The sequence below is a fragment of the Pseudorca crassidens genome, chromosome 3 (assembly GCF_039906515.1).
Source record: "Pseudorca crassidens isolate mPseCra1 chromosome 3, mPseCra1.hap1, whole genome shotgun sequence".
Taxonomy (NCBI): Eukaryota; Metazoa; Chordata; class Mammalia; order Artiodactyla; family Delphinidae; genus Pseudorca; species Pseudorca crassidens.
In genome coordinates, this window is record NC_090298.1 from 132,180,031 (window position 1) to 132,204,513 (window position 24,483).

The 24,483-nt window shown below is 40.3% G+C and overlaps 1 protein-coding gene across 2 annotated transcripts in view; it reads left to right on the forward strand.

Annotated features, from left to right (window-relative positions):
• The window catches only part of SGCD (sarcoglycan delta), a 414,044-nt gene that overhangs the window by 169,262 nt on the left and 220,299 nt on the right, over window positions 1-24,483 (forward strand). For both annotated transcript variants that reach the window (XM_067732381.1, XM_067732382.1), the window contains exon 3: window positions 20,516-20,617. In XM_067732381.1, the coding sequence (XP_067588482.1) occupies window positions 20,516-20,617 (102 nt within the window). The remainder of the gene's footprint in view (window positions 1-20,515; window positions 20,618-24,483) is intronic.

Sequence of the window (24,483 nt, forward strand, 5' to 3'; positions counted from 1 at the left end):
ATTCTTAGAAAATCACAACCTTCCAAGGCTGAACCAGGAAGAAATAGAAAATATAAACCGACCAGTCACGAGCAATGAAATTGAAACTGTGATTAAAAATCTTCCAACAAACAAAAGCCCAGGACCAGATGGCTTCACAGGGGAATTCCGTCAAATGTTTACAGAAGAGCTAACACCTATCCTTCTCAAACTCCTCCAAAATTTAGCAGAAGGAGGAACACTCCCGAACTCATTCTACGAGGCCAGCAGCACCCTGATACCAAAACCAAATAAAGATGTCACAAGGAAAGAAAACTACAGGCCAATATCACTGATGAACATAGATACAAAAATCCTCAACAAAATGACAGCAAGCAGAATCCAACAGCACATTAAAAGGATCATACACCATGATCAAGTGGGGTTTATTCCTGGAATGCAAGGATTCTTCAGTATACGCAAATCAATCAATGTGATACACCATATTAACAAATTGAAGGAGAAAAACCATATGATCATCTCAATAGATTCAGAAAAAGGTTTCGACAAAACTCAACACCCATTTATGATAAAATCCTCCAAAGAGTAGGCATAGAGGAAACTTACCTCAACATAGTAAAGGCCATATATGACAAACCCACAGCCAACATCATTCTCAATGGTGAAAAACTGAAACCATTTCCTCTAAGATCAGGAACAAGACAAGGTTGCCCACTATCACTATTTTTCAACATGGTTTGGGGAGTTTTAGGCACAGCAATTAGAGAAGAAAAAAAATAAAAGGAATCCAAATCGGAAAAGAAGAAGTAAAGCTGTCACTGTTTGCAGGTGACATGATACTATACATAGAGAATCCTAAAGATGCTACCAGAAAACTACTAGAGCTAATCAAGGAATTTGGTAAAGTAGCAGAATACAAAATTAATACACAGAAATCTCTGGCATTCCTATACACTAATAATGAAGAATCTGAAAGAGAAATTAAGGAAACATTCCCATTTACCACTGCAATGAAAAGAACAAAATATCTAGGAATAAACCTACCTAAGGAGACCAAAAACCTGTATGCAGAAAACTATAAGATACTGATGAAAAAAATTAAATACGATACAAACAGATGGAGAGATATACCATGTTCTTGGATTGGAAGAATCAACATTGTGAAAATGACTCTACTACCCAAAGCAATCTACAGATTCAGTGCAATCCCTATCCAACTAGCACTGGCATTTTTCACAGAACTAGAACAAAAAATTTCACAATTTGTATGGAAACACAAAAGACCCCGAATAGCCAAAGCAATCTTGAGAACGAAAAACAGAGCTTGAGGAATCAGGCTCCCTGACTTCAGACTATAGTACAAAGCTACAGTAATCAATACAGTATGGTACTGGCACAAAAACAGAAATATAGACTAATGGAACAGGATAGAAAGCCCAGAGGTAAACCCATGCACCTATGGTCACCTTATCATTGATAAAGGAGGGAAGAATATACAATGGAGAAAAGATAGCCTCTTCAATAAGTGGTGCAGGGAAAACTGGACAGCTACATGTAAAAGAATGAAATTAGGACACTCCCTAACATCATACACAAAAATAAACTCAAAATGGATTAAAGGCGTAAATGTAAGGCCAGACACTATAAAACTCTTCGAGGAAAACATAGGCAGAATACTCTGACATAAATCACAGCAAGATCCTTTTTGACCTAGCTCCTAGAGAAATGGAAATAAAAGCAAAAATAAACAAATGGGACCTAATGGAACTTCAAAGCTTTTGCATGCCAAAGGAAACCATAAACAAGACAAAAAGACAACCCTCAGAATGGGAGAAAATATTTGCAAATGAAGCAACTGACAAAGGATTAATCTCCAAAATATACAAGCAGCTCATGCAGCTCAGTATCGAAAAAAACAAATAACGCAATCCAAAAATGGGCTAAAGACCTCAATAGACATTTCTCCAAAGAAGATATACAAATTGCCAACAAACACATGCAGGGATGCTCAGCATCACTAATCATTAGAGAAATGCAAATCAAAAGTACAGTGAGTTATCATCTCACACCAGTCAGAATGGCCATCATCAAAAAATGTATGAATAGGGCTTCCCTGGTGGCACAGTGGTTGGGAATGTGCCTGCCTGTGCAGGGGGCGTGGGTTTGAACCCTGGTCTGGGAGGATCCCATATGCCGCGGAGCAGCTGTGCCCTTCGGCCACAATTGCTGAGCCTGCGCATCTGGAGCGTGTGCTCTGCAACAGGAGAGGCCACGATAGTGGGGGACCCGCGCACCGCAATGTAGAGCGGCCCCCGCTTGCCGCAGCTAGAGAAAGTCCTCGCACAGAAGCGAAGACCCAACACAGCCAAAAATAAATAAGTAAATAAATAAATAAATTTTTTAAAAAAATATACAAACAGTAAATGCTGGAGAGGTTGTGGAGTAAAGTGAACCCTCTTGCACTGTTGCTGGGAATGTAAATTGATACAGCCACTATGGAGAACGTATGGAGGTTCCTTAAAAAACTAAAAATAGAACTACCATATGACCCAGCAATCCCAGTACTGGGCATATACCCTGAGAAAACCATAATTCAAAAAGACACATGCATCCCAATGTTCATTGCAGCTCTATTTACAGTAGCTGGGACATGGAAGCAACTTAAGTGTCCATCGACAGATGAATGGTTAAAGAAGTTGCACATATATATATAATGCAATGTTACTCAGCCATAAAAAGAAACAAAATTGAGTTATTTGTAGTGAGGTGGATGGGCCTAGAGTCTGTCATACAGAGTGAAGTAAGTCAGAAAGAGAAAAACAAATACCATATGCTAACACATATATGTGGAATCTAAAAGAAAGAAAAAAAAAGTTTTGAAGAACCTATGGGCAGGACAGGAATAAAGATGCAGACGTAGAGAATGGACTTGAGGATGTGGGGAAGGGGAAGTGTAAGCTGGGATGAAGTGAGAGAGTGACATGGACATGTGTACACTACCAAACGTAAAATAGATAGCTAGTGGGAAGCAGCTGCATAGCACAGGGAGAACAGCTCAGTGCTTTGTGACTGCCTAGAGGGGTTCGATAGGGAGGGTGGGAGGGAGACACAGGAGGGAGGCGATATGGTGATGTATGTATATGTATAGCTGATTCACTTTTTTATGCAGCAGAGACTAACACACCATTGCAAAGCAATTATACTCCAATAAAGATGTTAAAAATAAATAAATAAAATCTGAAGTTAAGAAAGAAAGTATTGTTACTCCCTAACCTAACATCTTCATTGCATGATTACTTGTTAGGCTGTGTATTTTTTCAAGCTATTCACGCTCCCTCTTATTCAACCACTCTGAAATGGCTTTTGTATGTTCCTGGACTAGATCTCATTCTCAGACATATATTAGTTATGGTGGCAGAGTATACTCTTCTTTTTTTTTAAAGCTCGCCCATTATAAGGTATTATATGATAAAAAAAGGTGGCTTAGATGATAAAAAATGGTGGGAGAATTTTCCTAGCACACTCTGGATGCAATGAATAACACAAGTTGGTTTATGTTGAAGGAGTTCCTTTTACCTGAGTTTGGAAATTACCAGGGGCCATCTTGGTTAAATTAGATTTTAATTCTGAAATATTGTTGCTGGAAGTGTTCCCACTGGCCAGTTCATATCTCTTGAATAATAGGATTTGAGCCAGAATTGAAAGTGTGAGGAAAGTGAATGAGGAGTATCTGTCACGTAACCTTTAGGAAAAAAACGTGTTCCTAATACAGAGTTTTACAAGTGCAATAAGTGTTACCGTAATGCATATATCTGTTGTTCCTGAGGAACAAGAGCTCTTTAGACGAATGGTTTCTCGTTAACTTGATGTCTCCTCTGCTATACCTGTTGAGCATGGCCTGAGAGATACTGTGTTCCTTTTATTCGTATTTTATGCATCTCTTTTGTTCTGCCATGTTTTGAGTATGAGGAGCTCTCTTGCTTGTTAACCTCTCTGACATACTTGGGCTGTAGAGAATATAGGAAAGAGTGAATCTTTTTTTCTATGTCTTCCTTATACCCAAAGGTCTTAGAGAGAGCCATGAATAAAATAAAGGCACATCTCTCAAGATCCTTCTACATAAGCGCATAGAACAAAAACAGAACGTGAAGAAGCACCCTACTTCTAGTTGGCTGCAGTAATTATAAACTCTTACGGAACTATTCCCCACAAGGTTACATTATATTAAGGGGTTGATTTCCCAGTACCTATGATAGCCCAGGTTCCCATCAAGGTCAAGATTACCATAAGCTGTTTGTAGCTGTGACACAGCTCATTCTTTCCCTATCACATTATAATCTTAAACCTGGCATCGTACTCTGGGAGAGAACCAAAGCGAAGTTCTAACTGGGTGCCTGATAACTCTTAATACTGTTATGTAATGGGGCTTCCCTCTCATGGGAAGCAGAAGTGGTTAACAGTCTATGACAGTGGTGACTGTTGTTCCCAAGCAAGGGCTAAGAAAGTCTTAAAGTCTCTCCAAGAGTGTGGTGTGGTCACATCTTTAAGGCGTGTGTGGTGGCTGTGGAGATTATGTAATGTGGATGAATCCTTTTTGAAAGTTTCTTTTAATTCAGAGTTATGCTCACTTGCTTTTTTGATACACTTCTCTTTCTATAAACTGAATTTGGGAATACACTTCTCTATTATTGTATTAGCCAGGATTCTCCTGAGAAACAGGACGAATAGGATGTGTGAACATAGGTATGTATAACGAGATTGATAATAAGGAATTGGCTCATATGATTATGGAGGCTGACCTGTCTCAAGGTCTGCAGTTGGCAAGCTGGAAACACAGGAGCACCAATAATGTGCTTCCAGTCCAAAGGCCAGAAGGCTCCGGATCTAAGAGCCATGCTTCAGTTTAAATGTGGAAAAATTCCCACTTACTAGAGAAATGGTCAGCTCTTTTGTGCTATTCAGGCCTTCAACTGATTGGAGGGGGGCTGCCCACGTTAGGGAGGGAAATCTGCTTTACTAGGTCTACCTATTCAAATGTTAATCTCATCCAGAAACACTCTCACAGACACACCCAGAACAGTGTTTGACCACATCTGGTCACCCCGTTGCCCAGTCAAGGTGACACATAAAATTAACCATCACAACTACTATCCCAAATAAGGTTTAAAAAATGGTTGTGATTGGGTTTGCGATGGGTTTTTAATCTGTTCTGCTGTCTGCTCTTCTTGCCCGGAGAATTACCCCAATTCTGGGTCTCTGAAACTGCTCGGACTATTCAAGGTACCCTTCTTAAGGGATGGATGGGGGTATGAGTAATACTGGCATGGTAATTAAAAGGGAATAACAGGTAAATAAAATCCCTTTAACCTGCTTCAGCCCCTTAAGATTTGATGATTTAATTCTTTACAGTTGAAATTATTAAAGTACTTTCTTGACCAGAGAGGAAGGCAGACTCAGTTTTGGCAAACCCTAAAACATCCTTCCTCCTTTCCTTTCCTCCTGGATTACTAGCTTTAAGATGTTGGGTGAGCTCTAATCCTTCACTTTGTACTAGGAACTGTATGAGACAAACATAGTGGCAGACTCCTTTAGCTTCTTCATAACTGCCCCTTATCTCCTTCATTCTCCATCCTCTTGACACTGGCAGCTCCATTATTGACCTCTTTCTCCTCCTCTTACTGAAGCCTCTCCAAACATATCAAATCAAGTAAGTGAAATTGTGTGTTGAAGAGTCTGGCTGCCATAGGAAATCAGAGAAGGCAGTCAGGAAAAGGAAGGAAGGAGGGGATGGATGTGGGAGCCAAGGGATTGGGTGATGCATGGTTCAGTATAGGGTGGTGTTGAGTATTTACAGTGTTCCAGGCTCTGTGATTAAGCATATCAAATACACACACACAGTCCTGAAGGAGGGATAACGTGATCCTCATTATACAGATGTAAAAAGTTCAGGGAAGGTCTGTTGACTAATAAGTGGTGGGACCTGAACTCAACAGTGGGTCTTTCTGATTCTAAAACTCATGGTCTTGATCACTGTGATCTCTGAATCTGTCTAGGCAAAGAAACTGGAGAGTACATTCCAAGAAAAAAAAATGATTTAAGTTGTATAAAAATCACAGAATCTATTATCAGCAAGTTGTTTTTTAAGAAAAAGTTTGAAATTAATTTGAGGTAGCGAATTCATCAAAGTTGTGTCTAGTCCTTTCATGGATGTCTTGTTGGAATTTATCTAAATTAAAATATGAGTTCCCAACATTCCTTCCTTAATACATCCTTTGGCACTGATCAGATAAAGAATAAATATCCAGACTCCTTAGTAGCATCTTCTGCAAGATCTGGTCCCTTCCAACCTGTGTGGATTCAGTTCCTACTTCTCTCCATCTTATGTAGAGGTAAGTATGACTCCACCATAGTCATAGTGGCTTTCTTGGTGTTCCTCAGATGTGCCAGTCTCATTCTCTCTATCCTCAGATCTTCCCATGGCTGGCTCCCTCACTTCATTTGGGTTTCTTCTCAGAGACATCTTCTTGGACCTCCTATCGAAAATTTGCATTCCCCTCCCTCCTCACCCTCTACTCTCTTTGCTGCCTCTTTCCTCTTCACAGTACTTCATAGCTCTGGCTTGTGTTATCCTCTGAGTAAAAAAAAAAAAAGTGCAGCCTTTGTTGACTGAGCAGACAGGATTCTCTGAGCGTTCAGCGATTGCCTATGCTGTATTCAGTTGTTCCACTGTTTTGAGAACACGTACATGAAACGTGGGAAGAATATTAGGCCTTAGGGGTGCACGCAAGGGAAGTAGCCAGAGACACCATCCCTGGATGACTGCTGCTTCTCCTTAGTTTAAAGTAAAGGGTAATTGTGGAAACTGGCCACATATCTGGAAGACTAGGAATACATCCGCTGCCATCCTTTGGAAGGCTAATTCGGACATCAAAGCTTGAACAGAAGGGCCAAATTGATAGGTAACACAGCTCTAGTGCCGGGACAGCACGTATTAGCCTTCCTGTTTCTGAACTTATCCCTCGAAAGCTTTCTCACAAGTATCAAAAAGGCACTGGACCCTTTGAAGCTATAACTTGAAGTCTCATAAAAGACACCGTCGTGTACAACTGACAACTTGTCCTAATGAAAATAGAGGGAAGGCAGTACAGGTAGCTCCCTCAGGGTGTATACCCTGGTGAAAGGATCTATTTTGGAAGAGATTTTCACAGCATGTGGATTTTGTTTTTGCGGTACGCAGGCCTGTCACTCTTGTGGCCTCTCCCATTGCGGAGCACAGGCTCCGGACGCGCAAGCCCAGCGGCCATGGCTCACGGGCGCAGCCGCTCCGCGGCATGTGGGATCTTCCCGGACCGGGGCACGAACCCGTGTCCCCTGCACCGGCAGGCGGACTCTCAACCACTGTGCCACCAGGGGAGCCCACAGCATGTGTTTTTGATATCGCTCAGGCCAGTGTCTTAATCAGGCTTTACTGGCGGGGAGTGCTCACGGAGCAGCAGGGATTGCCGCGCTAGGCATTTAATCTGAGTGCTTGACGTAGGTCTAATCATATTTCACTTATTTTCCTTTATGTGTCTGCTTAAGATAAATGAGTCCCCTCCTTTATCAACAGTAGCTCAGGCTTCATAAGCTCACATTTTTCACCTGGGACAGGGGATGTAGCAACTGGTACTTGATTATCCATCTCTCATTTTCTTCCCGTCAGTCGATAAATTCTCTGACGATGTCTCTTTTTAAAGGTTCCTTACCAGTTTCTGTTTCAGAACAGTGTGCTGGCATTGGTTTTTATGCCTAAATCCTCCCTGAATCTGGGTGTACATTTGGAGTGATTTGTAAGAGTTTTTGCAAGAATGTCTTTAGCAAAACTGCAAGTCACACAAGACACGCTAATTGCAGCCTCTCTGGGTTGTGGGCACTGGTTCCCAGTGACAGCTGTGATTTGTTGTCTAGAGAGCATCCCCTTCCTGTGCCTCATAGAATAAGACTTTTTAAAGTGGACAAGACCTTAATGATCATACTGTCCATCTACCCATCATGAAGTGGGAGGAAACAGATGCAGAACGGCTAGGTTTATCCACGTCTGCACTGAGGACTAGTGGAAGGGTCAAGGCTAAGCCCAAGTGCTGTGCTCTTCTCACGATTCCATGGAATGTGCTTACATTTCCTTGTAAACATTCTTTAAGGATAATCTTTAACCCATGTCTCCAGGTACACAGCAATCCCCATGTTGATCTCGCTGTTTTCCTAGATGGCCAGCAAGCACAGTACTAACCTGGGTGAGTGCTACCCAGGGCTTATTGACTTTTCAGCCAGACTTGACTTCATTTGTAATCTTACTTGCAGTTCTTGACAGCTGACAGAAGAGTTTTTATCTAGTCAGTCAAAATTTACTGTCTACCTACTCTGTGTCAGGGATTATGACAGGTAATTGGGATCATAAGACAGCTAAGGTAGTATTCCTACCGCTAGAAGCTTGCAATCTAGAGAGAGAGGGAGAAAAAAATAATAAGAGAGCATGGTGGAGCATGCCCTGGCTGTTACAGCATCTGCTCCGAATTGACTTATGCCCACATTTCACAAGCTACAGCATATCTCGTGGCCAAACCCCTCATAAGCGTGTTGGGAAATATAGTCATACATGTGCCCGAAGACATAGAGAGCAGCAGAGTGTTCAAAGCGTTGTCTGCTCTGTCACCCTGTATCCCTCATTGACTTCACCATTAAACTTCTGTGGACATGTAGCTTGAATGAGAAAGAAATCTTTATAATTTGAAGCCACTGGGATTTTGTTGTTGTTACCATGGTATAACCTAACCTCTTTTGATGGATACACAGGAATTGTCTGATTTAATCCTCTATTTAGAAGGTACAGTTATCTTCTAAGTGTTCATAGAAGGGGACTGAGACTTAGAAAGGGTACCAGCAAATTAAGTGGTCAAGCCAGAATTCTAACTACGCACTCTGATTGTAGAATTCATATTCTTAGCCAGTATACCATAATGCTGTGTGTGTGTATCTGTGTGTTCCAGTTACTGAGGAAAGGTAGTTTCTAAAGGATTGAGGAATATCAAGGAAGACTTCTCAAAGAAACTGAGAGATATGCCTTAAAGGACAAGTAGGAATAAAATCATTTAGAAATAAAGAGAATTAGGCTTATTCCCTGTGTGTATGTGTGGGGGAGGAATTCCCCCTCTTGGGCCAACTGACTCATCCCCAGGAAAATTATAGAGCAAAGAGTGCCCATCCATATATTACTACTGGCATCCAGGAAATTTAGAATGCTTCAAATACCATGGCCTTGGATCTATAAATCATTAAAAGCAACTTTATGAGATGTTATAAAACATAAGTGAGAAATCACAATTCTCACCCACTGAGGCAGCAAAGCAATCTGACAAGATACATGTGTCTTATATCCCCCCCGTTTCTCACACCCACAGACACACACTCACACACACACACACACACACACACACACACACACACACGCTCTATTCTAACCAATCTTTGAGCTTTAGCTTTGTGACAACTGGGAAGTAATAAGAAGAAGAAAGAAAAACTATATAAGTTGACATCAGTGGTAAAAGGATGAACATATGAATAAAGTTGAGATTATATAACAAGTGACACGAAGGATCAGAAGCTGTGACCCAGACACTGAGGGTTCATCTGGTCCTTACTGTTGTATTGTCACCCAGCTCTGATGATGGCCCGATTTTTAATGCTCCCTGGAAAAGATGAGTAGTTACCTTCCTAGACTATCCCTCAGTGTAGTTGACTTGATCACAAAAGACTTCCTGGGTCTAACGCAGCTCTGTCTTCCTTCACACTACTCCTCCTTCCCCAGGCATGGTCCTTGATGGGAACAGAACGCTTGCCAGCATCCTCCTCTTATCACTCCACACCAGGTATGGACAAATAATAGAGTTGTCTCTTACCAGGTCCCTCTCAAACCTGCTACCTCTTCCCCCAGCACACATCTCTGAACCCATCGTCTTTACTGATTTCAGGAATTCCAAAGCACATAATGTCATGTCTCCTGAACTGGATTTCTCTTTTTTGGGAACATTACTGCATGTCTATTACTGTTTTTTTTAAAAAACAAACCTGTTAAGGTTAAATTTACACACTTTAAGATTCACACTTGTAAGTGTGATTTCACTGATTTTTTGGTAGATTTACTGGTTTGGCCACTGTCACCACATTCCAACTTTGGAGCAGTTCTGTCATCTCAGTAAAATTCCTTAGGCCTTTTTACAGTCACTCCTCACTCCTAATCCAAGACTACCACTAATCTACTTTCTGCCTCTATCAATTTGCCTCGCTGGACATTATATATAAGCAGACTCATACAATAGTGGCTTTTTGTGTCTGGCTTCGCTCACTTGGCATAATGTTTTTGAGGTTTATCTGTGTCGCAGCATGGATCATTTTGTTTCGTTTTTATTGCTAAATAGTATTCCATTGCACAGATATAGAATATTTTATATATTCATCAGTTGGTGGGTATCTGGGTTGTTTCTGCTTTTTGGCTATTAAGAATGTTGCTATAACGGACACTTATGTTCAAGTCTTTGTGTGAGCATAGGTTTTTATTTATCTTGAGCAGATAGCTAAGAGTGGAGTTTCTGAGTCATATGGTAACTCTGTGTTTAACTTTTCAACAGTCAAACCCTTTCTCAAAATGCCTGCACCACACTGTGTTCCCAGTAGTGCTATATGAGAGTTCCTGTATTTCCACATCCTTGCCACTGTGTGTGTTACTCATGTTTTGTCCTTTGGATGAGAAGCTCCTAGAAGGCAGGGGTTCTATCTTCATTCCTTGTCACTTCACATTTAACACAGGGCTGGGCAAACAGTTGTAGCTTAACTGTGCAGCATGGAGTGTGGTAGTGAAGGACTTAAGTTTTGCAGTTAGACCATCGGGGTGTCCGAACAGCAATTTTCTCAACTGTGGAATGGGGCTACCAGTGCCTACCCTCTAGAGTTATCATGAGGATTCATGGATGTGTCAGTCAAGTGCTCTGCCTAGTGGTTATGGAAATGGTAGCTTTATTATTGTTTTTAATTTGCATTAAGTTACACTTTCTGAACAATCTCTAGCTTATTGCTTTTTTGCTCTTACACTCAGACACTTAGTTATAGTTAGTGTACTTGGCCCGGAAGGTTGAATAATGAGTGATGCACTATCCCTCACCTCAAGGAATTTGAACTCAAGAGGAAGGACACAGATGTCAATGGACCGTTGTACTGCCATGTGATAAATGCTATGACAGAGGTGCTCGTAAAGTGTGAGGGCACCTCAGAGAAGGACCCCAGACCCATAAAAGACATCTGACCAGAACCAAAGGACTGGAGAAAGGGCCAGAAAAGTTGGGACGAGCATTGCTGGCTAAGGGAGGGACATTTGTGAAGACTCAAAATGGGAAAGAATTTGGGGAAACTGCTAGCCTGCTTTGTGACAGAGTGAAGGGAGACTGACAAGAAATGAGGCTGGAGAAGTGGCAGGTGCCAGGTGAAGAAGGTGTTAAATATTACATTAAGGAGGTTGCTCTTTACCTGTGCTGCTACCATGCTGAGAAGCTACAGAGACGATGGTTCAATATGGGAATGGCAAAGGTGCCCATTTATAGATTAAAGACCTTTAATATAGAAAAGTTGGATCAGTCTCAAAATCTATAACATTCTGGTGGAATATTTCTCAACTTTTTTTTTCATTATTGCCACCCCTTCCCCTGAGAGCATTTTTAGAACATTTTTCCCCTAATTGTTCCACACCCCTGCCATGAAATTTTAATTCTACAAATATGCTGTGTATGTACTCTATACATAAGCATACTTGTGCTTTATATACAAAAAGAGTACGATTTTTTTTCACCCTCCCCCAATCACCAGTTTTCACCCGTGGGGGACTGTATCACCCTGGTTGAGAACACTTGCTGTAATATTTTGGCATCTGCTCAAGGGCTGGATCTAGGTTTTAACATCTTTGTAATTCCCACAGTACACCTTTCAAAATGCAGCTTTATTTGGAATGAAGACATTCTAACACTTCACAAGTATTTGCTGAGCACGTACTATGAGCCAAGCAATGTTGTAGGAACTGAGAGTATAGCCAACAAAAATCCCATCCCTTCTGAAGCTTGCCTGCTAAAGCAATCTGTGTATAGATACAGTTGTTTCACTCTGATCAAAATCAAGTAATGCCTTCCGTTGAAACTGCTCCAGCAAGAGCTCATGTTGAGACCTGCTTACTAAAATAGAACCTAGCATTACTTCAAGCTTGAAAATATGCTGATGGAATTAAAAACCTGTTCCATGCTGATGCAGCAGGAAAATGAAAGGAGGAAGAAATAACACTTTCTTTAAATGAGCATAATACTCATTCTCAGCCCTTATCCCACAAGGGCCAGCAGGGCATCCCACAGCACTCAGGATTTTTTGGACACCTCAGTGTTTTGCCCAGCACTAATGGGAAGGCCCTTGGGAGCAGTAGTCACTGTCATTTATTGGCAATGGCTGGGAGATCTGTGGTCTCTTTAGGTCTAGAAAAGGGATCTCTCTGCCACTCCTGGAAAGGAAAAATTTGGAGAGGCTGGAGCCCTGCAGCCATTTCTCTCTGTGGTCCTAACCCCTCCTAGGGACACTGGCAGGGCAATAGTCTCTAGAACTCATGGTAACCACAGATCTCTTGTGCATCCCCAGTTGAAATATACCTCCTCTTCTTCTTGACTTCCTGCCCAACATGCCTGGCACAGTCCATTTAATGAGAGTTACCTTTTACAAAAGATAAGAAACCTCATGGCTTTCAGGCTGCCTCTGCTGCTTTGCTCTCAAAATCTCTAAGCCACAAAGCCCAAAAACCTATTTGAAACGGTGATGGAAGGGGCTGGGGTCCGGCCTGAGAGATATGAAGAAAGAAACAAATTAATATTTCAGTCTATCGTCCTGCCACTCTGAAATCTCTATTTATTCTAGACTCATCTTGCAGGAAACTGGCCATTTGAACCAACCAACCAGACAGTCTGGGCCAGATAAAGAGCAAATGTCATCATCCTTGGACCAGCCCAGAGTGTGGAATTCCCTAGATTCCACCCACCTCTGCCCCTGCCCCCAGGCCCTGTCTCCCCCAGAAGACCTTACAGGGGACCCCTCTAACTTTGGCCTTGCAAAATAATGGGATTTGCTCCTTGTATGTCTGTGAAAACTCCTGTGTGCTGGGCTGGGGGTAGGCACTATACAGGACAGCAGAGATCCTGCCCTCACTGGGATGACAGTGGGTCCCTGGTTTCCCACTTGTGTCCCAAGTGTACTTTGTAGACTTTGGGACCATTGGCTGAACAGTGCTGGCTCAGTCAAGCCAGCTAGCCAACTGCTAGAATCTTCATGCTTGCCTTGAAGAGTAAAGTGTTACCATTTGAAGAGAAAAAAAATGGTCTATTTCTTTCTAATTACCTTGGGAATGACTGTGAATCTTCTAAATGCCTCTTCTGCATCTTACTGGGAGGGAAGTTTCAAAACTGACCTAAAACTCCTATCTTAATAATACCCACAGCTTCTTATGCACTTAAAGGTGGAATGGTTTCAAATAAGGCTGTTCTCAAGCTGTTTCAATGTGAATACAATCCAGTGTGATTGTTCCAGAGCTATAAAAGAGATTCTAAGGTGAGAACATATTTAGTTGGCTACTCTAGTCTGCATTATATTATATTTTGGAAATAGAGGCTAATCATAATAATTGACACTATTTGAAAGACCTTTCCCACCACATACCTTGGGCAGACCTAGGGACTGGGATGGAAAGTGGAAAAATGAAGTGATGAGGCACAAGAGTGGGAAGAGTCTATAAATGGAAGAAATGAAAGGCATTTGGTAAATTGGTAGTGAGTTTCTTAAAAAAATGGTTTTGAAGCAAAGGTTAAATTACTATTACAAAGGAGTTAATTGACTGTTGGATTAGATGAGCATTTCTCAATGTTGCTGCTTGTATCGCCTTGACTGTTATTTGGCTATCTGCCACCTGTGTTACAAACAGCTCAGAGGACGGGCTGGAGGGACCGTCCCTCTTTCTCCTTCCTCATGGCTCACAGCACGTACTTATGCACACAGTCGGCTTTCCAGAAATAGCAGGTGATTCATTCTGCTCATGGTCCTGGGCATGGGAGGCAGTTGGGTTATAATAAAAAGCCTTTAGACTCTGGGAAGGTGGAACAAAGGTGTTTGACCATAAGAATGGATGGCGTTAGTCTTGGCGTTAGAGATCACCCTCTCTGTAATCGCTGAGCACACTGACCAAATAAGTGAAAATCAAAGTGGCATTAAGAAATCCAGCAGATAGCTTAAATATATTATTTTTGCATACATTAGATTGGGTTAGCATAATGAGTAAGAGAATATAGTCTGAATTAGAAAGTGTTGGGTTTAAATTCCTGATTCTGTCATTAACTAGCTGTATAATTGAGTTACTTACCAGTAAATTTTCTCATGTGTAAAATAAGGAAAATAATGAGTATCTCATAGGATTATTGAGGAGATGACATGAGATAATATAAGTATAGCATTTAGTATATGACATAGTTTAGATTTTTGATAAAGGTTGATTTTTAAAATAAATCAGCAAAAATGTTTTATAACTTTTTAAAATATAAAAGGTGATTATAGAAAATTATAAAGTACAGATAAAGCAAAAAGAAGAAAATAAAAAGCACTCATATTTTAGGCATGCAAAAATAGTTAACCTTAACATTTAAGATTATGTTTTTGTAGAATTTTTCTCCTAGGACATTTCCTTTAGAATTTTTCCTGTTAAGTGCATGTATGATTGTATGTGAGTATGTATATGAATATGTATATATAGTTATGTAAGAGTGGCATGACATATACATATATATTCATTTGTTAATTGTTTTTTTCACTTAATAATGGATTATGACTATTCACCTGTGTTCTTAAATGTTCCTCTGCAAAAGCTATATCATATTCCATTATAGCATATTTACCCTTTCTACATGAAACTTTTAGTTCCTAAGTTTTCATGTTTTTTTATTTTATAAAATGACACGGTGATGAACAACTCTATAGGCAGATACTTCCACGTTTATATGATTATTTCCTTATGATTAAATTCAAGAAGTAGCATGGTAGTTTCAGTAACGATAAAGAAAATGAGATGAAAGCATGAAAAGCACAGAGTATAGTACGTAATCAGCACATAGTAAGTCATCAATGAATACTAAGAATAGGGGATTCATGTGTGTACTGTAAGAGGGGAAGGAGATTTATTTGAAATCAGGTTGCTAATTACCCCAAATATAATCTTTTATTTAAAAATATTTAGGGGTTCTTGTTTGTTTGATAAAGACACATCACAAAAAATAAACCAGTTTAGTTTACTTATAGATGTAAGTAGGATGTGTTTCTGTTACTGAGTCCAAGCTTGTACTGCCACCACACGACAGGCCAAGAAATTGAGAGAGGAGTTGTTGGGGCAAGAAATAGTGACTTTATTTGGAAAGCCAGTCAAAGATGGTGGATTAGCGTCCCAAAGAACCCTCTTACCTGAGTTAAAATGCAAGCTTATTTTATACTAAAAGAGAAGGGAGTGTGGCTGCTTGTTGCAAACTTTTTGATGCAGGAATCCTTTGTTCTTGCAGCTGTCCATGTGGGTCTGGTCACAATGTTCCTATAAACCTCTATCAAGACAATTGTTATTTTCTGTTCTGCAGCTTTTTATCTTTATATGAATGGAAAAGTGTTATAGCTTTAGAGATCAGAGCCTTGAGAATGGGCTATCCCATATATTTCTGGCTATAGGCAACATTCTTTTACAGAGGTGCAGAGCCAGCAGGACTAAGCACAGGCAACAGAGCACAAGGGTTAGAGCTAAAGGAATAGATTCAATATGGAGTCAGGTTTGTTCTTCTCTGTTATGTTTCTGTGAAAAGATCTGCTGGTCCAACTAATGGAAATCATCAAGAATAATCCAAAACATAATAATTGATATAGGCTTTGTGTGTGTGGGGGGGTGCTGGGTGAATATTTTTCCCACTCTTGTGGGTACTACCTGCTGCTAGTGTGATATGGACATGCCCTCCGGCATACTGCCCCCCACACTAGGTTTAAATGCCCAGTTTAGGGCTCTCTTGGCAGAAATGTCCCCACAAGTAACAAAAATAGAAATATAGAGATGGCCTGCTATCCATGAAACGACAATATTGACTGGAAAGTTCTGTTCTCCTCCAAAGGCTGAAGTGCTGTTATAAAGGAAAAATGGAGGAAAATGCTCCTTCTCCACTTGGTCATTCAAAGCCCCTCCCCTGCCCCAGCCATGTTGTGTCTGTACTGAATGTATTGAGGTACAGAGCACATGGCAGTGCTGGAGAGAAGACATGATAGACTCAAGTGAGAAGCTTCAGGAGTCTGAGAAAATGTAGCTTAGTGAAATAGGCTGGGTGAAAACTGTGGTGAGCTGGAGAGCATATGGTTCAGGGTGCTCTCAGGGTGCTACTCACCTCCAGCCAATGGCGGCCATGTGAGAAGGCAGGCTCAGACTGGCCGTGGCTTTCAGTTGTCATGAGATGCTGAAAGCCTGGGTTTTTCATTCAGATCTTTTCAGTTTCAAATGTTTTGGGGAAAATGTAGGAATAAATTTTTAAATGTATTTTATATATTTATTATATTTTATATTGCCTTATATATTTATATATATTTTAAATCATATCTGTATACACACATGTATATATAATATATGATTCATTTAATTACACCGAGTCCCCAGCTTGCTGACTGCAGATCTGGGGTTTTGTCAGCCTCCCTAATTTCCTAAGCCACTTCCGTAAAATGAATGAGTAAATGTGTGTGCATGCATGTGTGTGTACATACATACATACATACACACAGACATATTATTAGCTCTGTTTCTCTGGAGAACCCTTACTGATACAGATACGTATGCGCGCGCACACACACACACACACACACACACCCTTATTTGGAGAAGAAAAAACATGGGGATGGGACTTCCCTGGTGGCGCAGTGGTTAAGAATCCTCCTGCCAGTGCAGGGGACCCAGGTTCGAGCCCTGGTCGAGGAAGATCCGACATGCCACGGAGCAACTAAGCCCGTGCGCCACAACTACTGAGCCTGCGCTCTAGAGCCCGCAAGCCACAACTACTGAGCCCACGCACCACAACTACTGAAGCCCACGTGCCTAGAGCCCGTGCTCTGCAACAAGAGAAGCCACCATGATGAGAAGCGCACACACCGCAACGAAGAGTAGCCCCCGCTCGCCACAACTAGAGAAAGCCCGCGCACAGCATCGAAGACCCCAAAAATAAATTAATTAATTTTTTAAAAAACATGGGGAAACAGGGACAGAATCTAGACTTAGTTGAATATATCTTGTTTTATAGATTTGACTTTGGTTCCATCTAAATAGTTTGCAAACTTATAACAAAACATAAGACTTTAAAAAAGGAGTCATGAAACACTGAAGTGGGGGGAGGGGGCGGATGAAACAATTGAACCTAACTGGACATGAGGTTGGTGGCATGACCATTCAGACCAGAATTATTTCAAATGACTTTAAAACTCAGCCATTTGACTATACCTTCCTAATAGTACATACTCAAGATTTTTTTTTAAAGACAAATTTTAAATTGTTTTTCTTAATCATACTGTTAGTATGGTAGTGGCATTGGTTTTTCTGACACTGCTCTTTGTGTCTTGTGGGTTAAATCAAATGAGTAGTCCTATTGGTGTTATTAAAAACAGGGATTTTTTGGTATGGAAGAAAGGTAATAACATTGTAAGATCCATGAGGCTAAATGAAAACCTTCAAGGCCTGAGTTTGAATTGAAATTTCATGTGAACTTATGGTATATTCCATTTAAAACATATATACAATTTATTTTCTAGCTCTGTTCACATAAACAAGGGCCAATCCAGTAGCAAGGACCACCCAAAGCTCTCAGCTTATGGTCTCTAAGTACCATTTCCCACTAAAATGAACCCAAGTTCTTATAAGAAATGGCTAGTTCCAGGCCTGGGGCAGGACACGTGTAAGATAACCCTGGAACATCTTGTCATGCCAGAAGCAAGAGGGCCGTTAAAGACTACTGGGTCATAATAAAAGGACTTGAAGAGGCCCCCACTGAGCAGGAATAGAACAGTTAGAACTTCAATAGGAATAAAAACTGCACTGGAATGAACAAATCAAAATGTTCATAATGATAGTTTTAAAAATAAAAACCTCATGGGTTATCTTTGGAGAATATTAGGTAACCAGTTCAATATGTTGAAGACCAAGTCTTCAACTTGGTCTATGTCCAGACCAAGTGCCCGAGTTGCTGCCTGCACTTTACTTCCTCTGATAAAGCGTTCTCCCATCCCCCCAACAACAACAACAACAAAAGGGCTTCCCTGGTGGCGCAGTGGTTAAGAATCTGCCTGCCAATGCAGGGGACTTGGGTTCAAGCCCTGGTCTGGAAAGATCCCACATGCCGCAGAGTAACTAAGCCCAAGCTCCACAACTACTGAGCCTGCGCTCTAGAGCCCGCGAGCCACAACTACCGAAGCCCGCGCACCTAGAGCCCGTGCTCCACAACAAGAGAAGCCACAGCGATGAGAAGCCCACGCACCACAACAAAGAGTAGCCCCCGCTCAAGGCAACAAGAGAAATCCCACTGACAGCAACAAAGACCCAAAGACCCTTTATTAATCAATAAAGGAGGAAAAATCAAGCATCTATCAAGTTCCTATATAAACTATAGTTTAGGGTAAACATATAGTTGATGACATGCAATTTCTCTTGATAGAATATCCCAGCTAATAAATTAAGAAGAAATAATTATTTTATCACCAGTTTGAAATCTCTAGTGAAATAACAGATCCTCTAGGCAGAGATAACCAGTGGCTGATGACATCACAGCAAAAGATGTTCAGTGCATCCTGATCGAGCATGTGGTAGGCAGAAAAATGCCCCCTACTCCAAAAACATCAATGTCCTCATCTCAGAACCCGTGAATATGTTACATTACTTGGCAAAGGGAAATTAAGGTTATGATGGAATAATGGTTGCTAATCAGGTGATCTTAAAATAGAGAGATTATCTTGGTGTTCCCAGTGAAATTTAAGGGTTCTTAAAAGTGAAAGAGGGAGGCAGATGGTTCATTGTCAGAGTGACTGGATGTGAGAAAGGTTCAACCGACCATTGCTGCCTTGAATATGGAAGGCGCCACAAGCCCAGGAATGTGGGTAGCCTCTAGAAGCCAGAAAATGTCAAGAAATAGGTTCTGCCTTAGAGCCTCCTAAAAGGAGTGTAGCAGCCCTGCTGGCACCTTGATTTTCCCCCTTTGAACGCTGGGTCTGACTTCTAACATACAGATAATAAACTTGTGCTGTCTTAAGCTGTTGAGTTTGTGGTTATTTGTGATGGTAGCAATAGAAAACTAATATATTCCGTTCTAGGATATATTCTTTCTGGAAAACTGAGCCTGAATCTTATCAAGCTTCTTGATCTGTTGACTTACACAAAATACAGGGGACAGAGAACACGTGACATGAAATTATGGGAATGTTCAGCAAATCTAAACTGTGGGAAGTGCTATTGGAAAAATGATGTTTTATTTATCAAATAAAGCATGTTTATGTGTGTGGATGTGTGAGAGAGAAATTGACTGAGGAGATTTAAGGAGATGACCTAGTATTTTACGTATCAACCAGTTGCAATAGGGAACTTGATTCAAACAAGCAGATATAAAGAGAAAAATATTGAGATTCGAACATTGACACTGGGTATTTGATAATATTTATTAACTATTTTATTTATTTTTTTGGTGTGGTAATGGCATTATGGTTATATTTAACCAAAGGAGATGGGTGTAGTAGCTATAGTAAATAAGAGTAGCCATAAATTGATAATTGTTAAAGATGAATGAAAACTACTTAGGTGTTTGCTATTCTTTCTATTTTCATATCCTTTTGTATGTATTTTAATATTTGCATAATAAAATATTAATAAAAATATTAGTAAATAATTTGGCTCCTTAAATATTTTGTGAGCCAAAGACACCATGTCCAAAGGTTGAATTAGACCAACAGACTGCCAGTTTGTCATTTCTGCATAGTTTCAGAAATCAGATCTTTTACTTTAACCTGGGAGATCATCTTTTTTCTTTTCCCCACTCATCTCCTGCCTCCAGTCTCTCGCCACTCCCTAGTCAAAAGGGCCTCCTTCATCTGTGCTAGTGAATGACTAGAGGGCATTACTTACATTTTGCTTCTTTGGAGAATTTGCTCAGTTTTCCAAGATTGCTTGGAATAGATTTTCTCAGAATAAGTGAACAAAGAGGGTAATATTCATAATCACACTGAAAAATGCCTCCTAGTATATCATGTCTTCATTGGGAGCCCCCTCATTCTACCTTCTCAAAAAAGAAAAAAAGAAGGCAATAATTTTGTTTCAGTTTTTGAAAAGCTAAGGTATTTTGAAATTTGGGCTAATCGAATTTTCCATGTTATCTCTGTGCCTCTCTTTCAGGATGGAATGGGAAACTTGAGAATCACAGAAAAAGGTCTAAAGCTAGAAGGAGACTCCGAATTCTTGCAACCTCTTTACGCCAAAGAAATCCAGTCCCGACCAGTAAGTTTCTGTTGCAAGAAGAAGGAATTGTTCTTTCTCTGGAATCTAAATCTGGGGGAAATTATCTTGCTGTTGGCTGAGTACAGAAGGTTGGGGGCAGGGGTGGCAATGCAGGTAAGTGAGATGCTTTGGAATATGAAACCTTGAGTGTCATCACCACCGTGGTACTGTAGCAAATGAGATGACCTCTCTGAGCCTCTTTCCATCCCTGCCAAATAGAAGGTGATAACCTTTATTAACAAACTTTCTAGATTGTGCTGCAAAGAAAACAAGAAAATAAATGCGGAAATGCCTTCAGTACTGTACAAATCCAAGAAACTCTTGCTGTTGCTTTTAATTGTCAAGTAGTTCGAAGGCATCTTTAGAAATAGTCCTAAAGAGCTAGAAATTTATTTTTTATGAAGACTTTGGACAATGTAGCCCAGGTTGATTAGAATCAATTTACTATATTGCAACTATGCTCAGAATGGTATCTAAATGATCACAGTAGGGTGTGTGCTCTGCCCCGTGCACTTTGCTGCTTTGATGGGTTATCATTATCTAATATAATTCATAGATTAGTCCACTGGGGTGCTGACTATTGTTGCCTTCGTTTTACACATTGAAGAACTGAGGCTTAGAGAAGTAGTTTGTCCAAAGCCACATTCTTATGAATCAGTAGAGCAAGGATTTCAACTCAGGAAATCCAATTCTAAAGCTTCTCTGTTAACCCACAGCCTCCTACCAAAGCTCCTTCTCTCATTCTGTTGTTTTTTTTTTTGAAGTCATGATGGAAGTGATTCCTAGACGCCTTGATTTTATTAACCAGTATTATCAAAATTAATTTTTGTTTTTGAGTATATTTTGGGGTTGGTGGTTCTTTGGCTTTCAATTTTGCTTTTGGGTGGGGTGGTGAAGTATGCTGGTTGAAAAGTATTATTAATGTATTTGCTCTGCCTGGGACTGGTTCGCGTCCACCTGTGAGCGAAGAATAACATGGAAGTTCCCCAAAGCATCATTTCTATTGTGTGCATCGATTGATGCAATTAATGAAATTCAGCAACTTGATGCAGTGGGTAATTTTATCTGAGTGCTATCTAAACTACCGAATTGCATGAAACTGAGTGCAACTACTGAATTGCCAATAAGTTTACTTTCTTCTGTGCCTGGTGAAAGGGAGGGAGACAATATGTTAAAATCAGCAAGAAGAGCAAATTATTTCAGCTACCCAGTCAGTGATTATGAAATTTAATGGGGAACCCGTAGCATATTGGCTTAAAGTACCAAGACTATTATTATAAACTAGTATTAAACTAGTTTATCTCACTAATTTGTACTGGTCATTTCTTTCTTATGGTGTTGGATCTTTCTCCGTAAATATTTTCAGCTTTTCTTTTTCTTCTTTTATATAATTCTTTAAAAATGTAAAACCCATTTTTATCTCAAGGGCCACAGAAAACTAGGCTGCAGGCTGTAGTTTGCCCTCCCCTCTAACCTATACGAGCGATATTTCCGTAAGTGTGTAAATGCTCGGGCTAGATTCCATGTGGTACAAGATCGGGGTAGAATAGTTGATATGTGTTAAGTAAAATATCCCGAAATACGTTTCCTTGGTGGAGAATCATAGTCATATAAAAGAATTGAGACACGTGTCTTAGAAGACTTGAAAAAGGGTACCTGGTATATCTCTTAGGCCCATATGCAGGAATTGGACGCTTAGAAAATATGTCAGCCAGCCTATCTGAAAATCAGTAGTCATCTGATCCCAAGTCAAAGATACACTTGATTAGAAGCTTAAAAAGTAATGATGATCATGAAAAACTTACTTGAATATCGAAAAAGCAGTGAGTTAAATCCAAGGCTTTCAAATCCTTGTTTAAAGAAAATTGAAGGGTTAAAATTCACTATTTTTTCGTTATTCTTCAGAAAGTATTTTTCCTTGCAAAAAATAAATGGCAGATGCGTAAAGCTTTTAGCCTTATATGTTTCTGATAACAAAATAAATGTGTTCTAAATGAAGAAAAGAAGACATGCATATATGTTAAAATCCACCAAAAAGTCTTGTGGCCTCTACCTGAAACATGTGCCCATATCCATCCACTCTTCTCCATCACGTCACCCCCCAGTTCAAGCCACCATCCTCTCTCACCTGCACCATTGCTGTAACCTCTTCTGTCTCTGCTGCCTTTCACTCTTAGCCGCATCATCCAAATTGTAGCCAAAGTCGCCTTTTCAAATATGAAGTCTCTCCACCCCTTTGCAAAGGATTCTCTGTTAACTTCCCATTATACCTAGAATAAAATCCAAACTTCTCACTAAGGCGAGAGAACAAGATTAGAAGCTAGGGATTTAGTCTGTAGGGCTCTCCTTCCCTCAAGCACAGGGATTATTGTCTGCTGAACAAAATGGGGGTTCTGGGAGCAATGACGGTAGAGGGAATGATTGGTGAGCAGGTAACCAGTAGAATTTGCCATGCTTCTTGAATCCTAGCGTCATATGATGCTTATGAGAACCTCACATGTAGTAGCTTTCTATTCTCTACCCTGGCATCTTCAGCTTACTGTTTTGTTGTTGTTGTTGTTTTCTGACGTTACCTGACCATTGCTTACATGCCACCTCTGGAAGACTCTTCTCTGTAGAATTATGTGCACTATCACTTTGCCATGGATCACAGCTGTTTCTCTTTCATGGGATGTCTCCTTCTCTTTTTCCCATTGAAAAGAGATCAGCGTCTGGTGAACAAGATTACACAGCTCTTCTAAGTGAGGATAACTAATGAAGCAACACTTGACTTCATTTTGGTTTTGTGTTTCATTGATCCGAGAGGAGCTGAGATTGTTTAAGCAAACCACACCATGTTCGATACAGTATCCATTTCATTATTGAAGGTTGCAAACTTGGTAAAGTCACTACAAATTGATTAGTGTGATAGCAATCTCTTAGGAAGATAAATTAATGAGAAGATGTTCATCTCTATAAAAACTCCCATCTGGGAATTCAGTGAAAGCCCTGGGATTCTCTAGCTTTAACTACATGGACGCATAGCTTCTAAGTGGTAAAGTATCATGTCACTCAGGAAATAGATTGAAAACGACACACTAAATTAAATATTCTACTATTACATCCAAAGACCACCCTGTCCCTAGTAATTCTACTTGAATGCGTTAGCACAGAAATTTGTAAAGTTAAGGGATTTAATGCCATAAAACTCTATATTTAAATCCCATTTCAGTGTGGTAGGCATCTTTATACTTGCAAAATACAACTACAGATTTCTGACAGAAGCTACTAGTAGATAGATTGAATGCATGAGTGCTAGGAGACCTTTCATCCCAAAATATCAGTTTGGACAAAAGTGGCAGATCCCTGCTTCTTCAGAGAGGCATCTTCCCTTGCTTCCCATGATGCTGGAACTAGATGGTGCTTTTGCATAACTTAATGTGAAGTGACAGGAGAAGGGAAAGCAGCATTTATTGAGCACATACTAGTGCCAGGCCTGCAGAAATGGGGAAGTTGCACAGTGCATTTATCTCCGTACTCCCCTCAAGCTATACATGGGGTGGGTATAGGGGTTCTAGCCCATTGCTATATTGAACTTAGAAGTTTAGGAGAGAAGAGAGTAGAAAGAAAAGTTGTAGGAGGGATACAAAAATGAGTTTACTTTAACAGAATAAAACAGAAAATTATTATATAAAATTTAAGGTTATGTCTTTCAAACTTTTTAGTCTATAAAAACTCACATATTTTAAGATGTTCTACCTACGAAAAAGCTGTGTATAGAATAATGAAATCATATGTAAATGGGATTCTTAGAAGTTGTCTGTACCAAGAGACAGTATAGTACCATGGTCAAGCTCATGTGCTGTATCACTGGATTTGGGTGGCAA